The 8,695-nt window shown below is 39.8% G+C and overlaps 1 protein-coding gene across 1 annotated transcript in view; it reads left to right on the forward strand.

Moving 5' to 3' along the window:
- Positions 1–7,672, forward strand: part of LSM6 (LSM6 homolog, U6 small nuclear RNA and mRNA degradation associated) — a 21,117-nt gene extending 13,445 nt beyond the window's left edge. Inside the window, exons 3-4 of the mRNA XM_007120752.4 lie at positions 4,398–4,511; positions 7,271–7,672. Coding sequence (XP_007120814.1) covers positions 4,398–4,511; positions 7,271–7,305 — 149 coding nt within the window. The 3' untranslated portion in view covers positions 7,306–7,672. The remainder of the gene's footprint in view (positions 1–4,397; positions 4,512–7,270) is intronic.
- Positions 7,673–8,695: the final 1,023 nt, after the last annotated feature.

Genomic DNA, 8,695 nt, shown 5'->3' on the forward strand with positions numbered 1-8,695 from the left:
AGGGTCTTGGTGCTCCGGCCGGGTGTCAGGCCTGAGCCTCTGAGGTGGGAGAGCCGAGTTCAGGACATTGGACCACCAGAGACCTCCTGGCCCCACGTACTATCAAACGGCGAAAGCTCTCCCAGAGATCCCCATCTCAACGCTAAGACCCAGCTCCACTCAACAGCCAGCAAGCTACAGTGCTGGACTCCCTCTGACAAACAACTAGCAAGACAGGAACACAACCCCACCCATTAGCAGAGAGACTGCCTAAAATCATAATAAGTTCACAGACACCCCAAAGCGCACCACCAGATGCGGACCTGCCCACCAGAAAGAAAAGATCCAGCCTCATCCACCAGAACACAGGCACAGGCACCAGTCCCCTCCATCAAGAAGACTACACAACCCACTGAACCAACATTAGCCACTGGGGGCAGACACCAAAAACAATGGGAAATAATGAACCCTGCAGGCTGCAGTTAAGCAAAATGAGAAGACAGAGAAATACACAGCAGATGAAGGGGCAAGGTAAAAATCCAGCAGCTCTATTTACAATAGCCAGGACATGGAAGCAACCTAAGTGTCCATCAGCAGATGAATGGATAAAGAAGATGTGGGATATATATACAATGGAATATTACTCAGCAATAAAAAGAAATGAAATTGAGTTATTTGTAGTGAGGTGGATGGACCTAGAGACTGTCATACAGAGTGAAGTAACTCAGAAAGAGAAAAACAAATACCGTATGCTAACACATACATAGGGAATCTAAAAAAAAAAATGGTTCTGAAGTACCTAGGGGTAAGACAGGAATAAAGACACAGATGTAGAGAATGTAGTTGAGCCCATGGGGAGGGTGAAAGTTAAGCTGGGACGAACTGAGAGAGTGGCATGGACATATATACACTACCAAATGTAAAACAGATAGCTAGTGGGAAGCACAGGGAGATCAGCATGGTGCTTTGTGACCACAGAGGGGTGGGATAGGGAGGGTGGGAGGGAGACACAAGAGGGAGGAGAAATGAGGATATATGCATATGTATAGCTGATTTACTTTGTTATACAGCAGAAACTAACACACCATTGTAAAGCAGTTATACTCTAATAAAGGTGTTAAAAAATATATTGGCAAACAACTGTTTAGACAGTATCATTTTTCAGCATAAACTTCTCACTCATAATATGTGGGGTATCCAAAGACACCTTTCTGGTCTTGTAGAAAATGAAGTGCTCTTTTTAAGAGGCTTGACACTATTGAAACTAACTTTGTGTAAGGAATGGTATCCAATTCCGTTTTTTTGAGGTAACTAAATTCCTAATCTTCCAAAATTAAGATACTTTAATTTACTGGGAATATTTCACAGGTATGGATAAATAATTGATTAGCAAAGTTTTAAAGCCTTTTTTGGCCTCTTTTCGGAATAATTCTTGGTCTCTTTCCTGAGTAATGATTGAAATCTCTTGAGATTTTTCCACTTTCCACATGTGCAAACTTAATTTTATTGAGAGCTTACTGTTGGTCCAGTGTGCATGAATCACTTTAATTTTCATTTTCTCTTCACATAAATCCTTTGAGATCTCTGTTGATTATCTCCACCTAGTAAGGGAGGAGCTAGGACTCAAACTCAAGCTTGATTCAAAAGCCTTGCTAAAAAATACTCTGCTTTTTATGTACTGCTTTAGTTTCTTGACATTAATAATGTAGCTCCAGTTTAATTTGATTTTTACTGTGGAATCAATGGATTTATACTGAATACTGAGATATTGTAACATCTCCGTGTGCCGCTTCTCACCCCTGGACTTTTGATGGGCCCAGAGGAGGTAATAGATTCGTAGAGAATATCCAGCAGCTGATTAGGGTGGCGACATGTGTTCAGTATCTTCTCAGTACCCCATTCATTGAGGAGATCCACCAGACTACTCTTGAGGGGAACATTTTTTATTTTTAAAGGAAATATATATACATATATATATTTTTTGTAAGAAATTTCAAAGCAAATAATGGAGAAAAGTATATAGAAGAAAGGTAAATGTTCCCTAAATTCTACCATCCAGAGATAATCACCCTTACCCATTAAGATCTGTCTCTGTATAAGCATAATTTTACATAAGTGGGATCAATTGTACATGCATTCTGATTTTTTTTAACATTAATGAAATGCATTCAGTTCTCTGACAACATGGAGTGTTTAATGGCTACATAGGAATACCATGAGTTGATGGACCACAGTTTTGTTTTTGTTTTTAACCAGTGTCCTATTAATGGACATTAAGGTGTTTACCAATCTTCTTTCTATTGTAAATGACTGCTCCTTTAACATGTATCTCAAGCACTTGTCCAAGTGTCTCTTTATAATAAATTCCCTGGGGTACGGTTTCAGAGTCAAAGAGGGTGCAGATGGCCCTCCATCAGGGCAGGTGGCTCATTCATCTTTACGTTCTCATCAACCCTTGTGTTAGCCTTTAATGTCAACTTTTCCATTCTAATTGGCAACAAGTAATATCTCATTTAATTTATATTTCTTTGTTTACTAGTAAGTTTGAACAGCCTTTCACATGGGTAGTAGTAACCCTAATTTTTCTCCATTTATGATTGTCTGGCCATGGCTTCTATACTATTAAAGCAAAACGTTGTACACTATTGAGAGCATACTATAAAGAATGTGGTTAAATAAAAACAAACAAACAAGGAAACAACCCAGTTCTCTGTAGCAATTTCCCTTCAAGTTTGAAGAAACTTGGTTTCTGTTATTGTAATTTAATCCCTTAGAGAAGCGAGGGGGTTATAATTCTAACCTCCAAGAACATTTTTCTTTAAAAAACTTTTGCTATGAGAATATTTTTATTAGAAGGGAACATTTCATTTTTAAATGCTTTTAATTAATTTTCAGACATTTGCATATCATGTCTCAGAAGTTTCTTGCTCATTTATGATTGTGGTTTAGATATAAAATAATACAGCAGGAATGAAACTAAAGTTGTAGCTTCAGCTTTCTTTTGATAGGAAATAATTATTATTAATTCACAATGTCAGAAGTTTCTTGCTCATTTATGATTGTGGTTTAGATATAAAATAATACAGCAGGAATGAAACTAAAGTTGTAGCTTCAGCTTACTTTGATAGGAAATAATTATTAATAATTATTCACAATGCTTTTAATTAATTTTCAGACATTTGCATATCATGTCTCAGAAGTTTCTTGCTCATTTATGATTGTGGTTTAGATATAAAATAATACAGCAGGAATGAAACTAAAGTTGTAGCTTCAGCTTTCTTTTGATAGGAAATAATTATTATTAATTCACAATGCATTCTGATGCTTCGAAAGTTTGCAGCTTCTAGCAGAATTTTGTTAGCTTACTGTCTTGCACTCTCATTACACACACACAATTTTGAAAAGAAACTTTTGTTGAGAGGATAATGGGGGCAGAGGCAGGGAGTGAGAAGCATATTAATGAAGTTGAAACTACATGGAGCTATCGACTTGGTTAATTGAATCAAATTTGTAGTATTTGTTTTTACTTAAGTTGTCTATCTAGAAAATACCACTTGAAGTTAGAGTCTCAGCGTTAATGGTTTACATATCTTCGTCTTTTTTAAAAAAGGATCATCAGGTCCAGTTTTGAAAAATTGATACCATCTTAACACAATTAAAAAGGTTCACTTGAACAGTTTCCTCGAAAGCTGCCTGGAATGTTTACTGTTTTTCTTATTAGTGTGGATCTGCAAATATTCTAACTGGAACAGCGCAGAGAGGGATGTGCTATAAAGCAATATGGTGCCCGTGTTCTCAAGCTGTTCCTCACTGGGAGTCACAGCTTTAAGATGTTCTTTCAGGAGCACCTGCTGTCTCCTCTTTTCCATTTTTCTGACAGATTGTGGAGCCTTCCTCTTAACCTTGGAGTACATTCATCTGCTGCAGGAGGCGTTGTGAAAGAACGAGATCAATCTGCCAGACCCGTATTTCACTTAGTGGCCAAAGTCAGAAATGCCACTGGGCATGAGGAGTCATGGCTAGTGATCATTTGTTCCTGCATAATCGCCCACTCCTGTCTTTAGCTCTCAAACGATGGTATCTTACTTGGAATATTCTTACTGTGTTACTTTTGTGAAGGCTTTAAAAGTTGCCATTGTTGCCACACATGCCATGAGGGAGGCGGCAGCCCATTGTCTTCCCTGCCAGCAGTGGGTGCACGACGGCCTTCATGCTTTACGCATCTTAGCCCTTCATTCAGACGGGCAGAGAGCAAAGACTTTTTTGTGCTTCGCTCTATTGAATTTTATTTACAGTGTGAGTTTTTATATTAAGCATTTAAGAGCTAATGAGTAAAGAGATTGTCAGCTCTAAGGTGTACCCTGTAATTTTCAACTCTTTGCTTTGTATGTCTTCTCTTTGTCTGAATCCATCTCCAGGGGTCCTGGCTTGCCTGGATGGCTATATGAATATAGCCTTGGAGCAGACAGAGGAGTATGTAAATGGACAGCTGAAGAATAAGTACGGGGATGCATTTATCCGAGGAAACAATGGTAATGGCCCTTCACTCTACAGTCATACAGCATCCAAAATAGGATCACCAGCATGTTTTCTAGATAATTTAAAAGTTCCGTTTTAGTTTTGCTTTGTTTGTAAATTCTTATTACATCTCACATCTTCAGTGTGGCTAGTTCTTTTTTGGATGCTTCGTGGCATTTTGGAACTAGAAATTCTCTTCTTCCCTCCCTTTGCTGATGATGAATTGAGGGGCCTTGGTACACTGACCCAGAGCTCTGTTCTCGAATACAGTGTGTTATATTCCCCCAACACGGCCTCTCACACTGGCGATTGGTGCTCTGAGAATGGCCACTGTTGCCCTGCTACCTTTGGTTTACATCATTTGGCAGTTAGCTTGTCTTGTTTCTCTATTAAGCATTCAAATGCTTTTTTTTCTGTGGGAGATTTGTATCCTTTAGTTTGGCAAAAATGGCAAAAGAGGAAATACGGTTCTGAAGTTACCCAGCTTTTTTAACAACTTATTATTGCTATGATTATTATGGTTACTTTCAAGTACCTGGTTTAAAAACACATTATCAGTAAAGTCATATTTGAATTTTGGGGTTGGGGGGGAAGACATCAAAACTGTGCGAATTATCCCTTGATTCATCCCCACTTTTTGGTCCCATCCCCCAAATGGAGCTCTGTGACTCTTGATTCTGGGTTTTTTATTGATGTGCATTCTTTAGTTCTGGATAACTTCTTCAACCCCCGTAACACTTGGATCTCTTTGCTGTGAACTAAAACATCCTGACTTTTATTGTAGTTATTCTGTCTCCTGTCCTTACAATACCATATTGCTTCACATTGTATCTTCATTTTATTTTATTAAAAAATTTTTTATCGGGCTTCCCTGGTGGCACAGTGGTTGAGAGTCTGCCTGCCGATGCAGGGGGCGCGGGTTCGTGCCCCGGTCCGGGAAGATCCCACATGCCGCGGAGCGGCTGGGCCAGTGAGCCATGGCCGCTGAGTCTGCGCGTCCGGAGCCTGTGCTCCGCAACGGGAGAGGCCACAGCGGTGAGAGGCCTGCGTACTGCAAAAAAAAAAAAAAAAAAAAAAAAAAAATTATTAAAGTATAGTTGATTTACAGTGTTGTATTAGTTTCCGGTGTACAGCAAAGTGATTCTATCATATATGTGTGCATATATAACTGAATATATATATTCTTTTTAGATTCTTTTCCATTATAGTTTATTGAAAGTTACTGTAGTTCCCTGTACTATACAGTAGGACCTTGTTGTTTATCTATTTTATATATAGTAGTTTATATCTGCTAATCACAAACTCCTAATTTAGTCCTCCCCCCCACTTCCCCTTTGGTAACCATAAGTTTTCTTTGTCTGTGAGTCTATTTCTGCTTTGTGAATAAGTTCATTTGTATCATTTTTTTAGATTCCACCTATAAGCAATATCATGATATTAGTCTTTCTCTGTCTGACTTATTTCACTTAGTATGATAATCTCTAGGTCCATCTGTGTTGCTGCAAATGGCATTATTTTATTCTTTTTTTATGGCTGAGTAATACTCCATTGTTTATATGTACCACATCTTCTTTATCCATTCCTCTGTCAGTGGACACCAAGGTTGCTTCTATGTCTTGGCTATTGTAAGTAAATAGTGCTGCCGTGAACATTGGGGTCACATCATATCTTTATATATATATCTTTTTAGTCCTTCCAGTGTGTAGAATTTCTTTTCCTATTTTTAATATTGTTCTTATTTGACTCTTTCCATTTACTAAGAAGTGATCTTTCCCTATCTCAATACAGCTGATAACAACAGCCAGCTAGCTGCAGGTTCTGTGAGAGGTGATAGGATGCATCCTGTCATGTACAGACTCCATCTTGGACTTGGCCCCAGTTTCCTAGGGATGTTTTTACCGTCATTCTGATGCTTTCCTTTATATAACTTTTTCCATGGGGTAATCGGTGGTAGTTAGTTATCTTTAGGCTCCATAATTCACATCCTTGGCTCTTAAAGAGGATCCTGGCTTATTTGATTAATCTGTGCTATGTCCTTTGATCAGGATATCTCTTAATGTTCACTTTGCACAAACCTGTCAGAGTCTGAGTAGGCGTGGGGGGTAGGAGGGGAGGTACACCTCTGGTGAAAGCTTGCCTCTAGTGACCAAGACATTAGATGTGGTCTGATTCTCATGTACTGCATATTCAGTATACCCTGAAGAGTTCATGTGGGTGGTCACAAGAGCACTAGCTGAGCAAAACTTCGGATAAACCAAAGGGTGATACTTTACAGGGAATTCAGAATAAGACAAAATAACAAACTCCTCAGCTCTTGTTTATCCTGATGCAATTAAAGTAAACAGGAAGTTTAGTGATTATGTCGAGGAGACGGATGAAAATATTTATTTTTTAATTTATTCTTTATTTTGAATCTGAAGTCTGGCCTGGTAGATTTACTAATTTACTTTAACCACAATCATAGTTGTTATACCTAGAATTATAAAACATTCGAAGATTCCAGAGACTTTCACATACATTTTATTTTATCCCCTTGGTTGCGATTTGCAAATCCAGTCAGATGTATAGCTAAGATTAGAACACAGTCCTCTAAGACATCAAACCCAGGTCTAGAGTCATAAAATTAGTCTTATAATAGTTCTAGAATTTATTGTGTGGTTTGAAAATTCTTTGAAATATGCAGAGGTGTCAGACTAAAATCTGCTTCCTTTTAAAACTTGCTATTATGATACTCAGAAAAGTTTTTTTCAGTTTGTTCATTTTTTCTTTTCAGTGTTGTACATAAGTACACAGAAGAGGAGGATGTGAAGACACCGAGAGTACCATACTTTTCACACTCAGATATGTTTTTTGTTAAGTTTTTTGGTTCTTCTGTCATATAATTTGTCCTATTTTGTCATAGTTGGTGATTTTTCACTGACATGTGAGTGAGATAAATGTATAAAATTATGGATTTAATTGTAAAGAGTTCTTTCATATTTAAGTTGCAGTCATTTTCTTTTACCTCTATGTCAGTGAGCAGAAAGCAAAAAGAATTTTCAAAAAAGAGAAAATCTTTTTCTCCCTATGTGATTTGTAACTGAAGTCTCAAACAACACCATTTGATTTGCCTGCTTTGCTTGTGGGACTGACTGAAATGATGGACGTGAGGACAATTAAAACATTTGTAGAGACGTCTTCCCCTGTCCTGCTCTGTTCGCCGTACAAAATGCTTGAGGGAAAATGTTCCACGAGGCATCCAGTTTCAGTCTCAGGCTGAAAAGGGTCCCTGAGACCAGATGCTCAGCCTCTGTTTCCATTATCTCGATAGGAAATAGAATTGGGCATCTAACCGTGGCACTTCCACAAAAGGAGTGGGAATCCGAATTGAGCTGGGGGAGAGATTCTAAAGGTTCCAACATGCTAGGTGTAGGTGTAAACGTTCCTTTTAAGCCAAGTCTGTGCGCACTCATCTTGCATCTCCCCCAGGCGGTTCACGCAGTGGGTTTTCTTGCTCCCTTTCTGGAGCCCAGGCATCCACGCCGTCCTCTCACTTTGTGAACATGGTGGAAAGCGAGGCCTGGAGTTTGTAAACTCATTCAGGTTCCAGTTGCTCTGCTGTGACTGGAAGAATTTCTCTGCTCTCTGGCTTAGGGAGGGGCTCCCGGGAAGCCTTTCTCTCCAGTCCCAGCTGGGTTTGATGTGACCTCATCCAGGAGCAGAGGCAAGCATCCACGTTGCTTGGCACGAGGCAGCCTCTCTGCGTCATGTGGCTCCAGCCGAGAGGGTTTCCCACTCTATTCATGACGTTTCCACAACCCTGCTGTATTCCCTGAACAGTTCACTCTTTCTCTCGGAACAACAAATATATCTGGGCACTGCGGTTGAACGAACACCAGGCAATTGTGTGACCATCGTGTTGGCCTTCCTCCTCCGCCCCTCCCCCTTCTAAGCAGGAGTCCTGTTCCAGGAGCGCCGTGTGAGTTTCAACAGTTTCCTGGTTGAGGGATGTGCGCGCAGGATGGGGAAGGAGGGGAGGGGAGGGGCGGTGCTGGGTCTGGAGAGGCATGTGTGGTATTTTGTCTGGTTTTAGCTTAAAGATCACAGAGTAATTGGAAACAATTATTTTTTTTGTGTGTGTGTGTGGTATGCGGGCCTTCCTCTGCTGCGGCCTCTCCCGTTGCGAGCACAGGCTCCGGACGCACAGGCTCAGCCGCCA

Source organism: Physeter macrocephalus, chromosome 7 (genome assembly GCF_002837175.3).
Source record: "Physeter macrocephalus isolate SW-GA chromosome 7, ASM283717v5, whole genome shotgun sequence".
Taxonomy (NCBI): Eukaryota; Metazoa; Chordata; class Mammalia; order Artiodactyla; family Physeteridae; genus Physeter; species Physeter macrocephalus.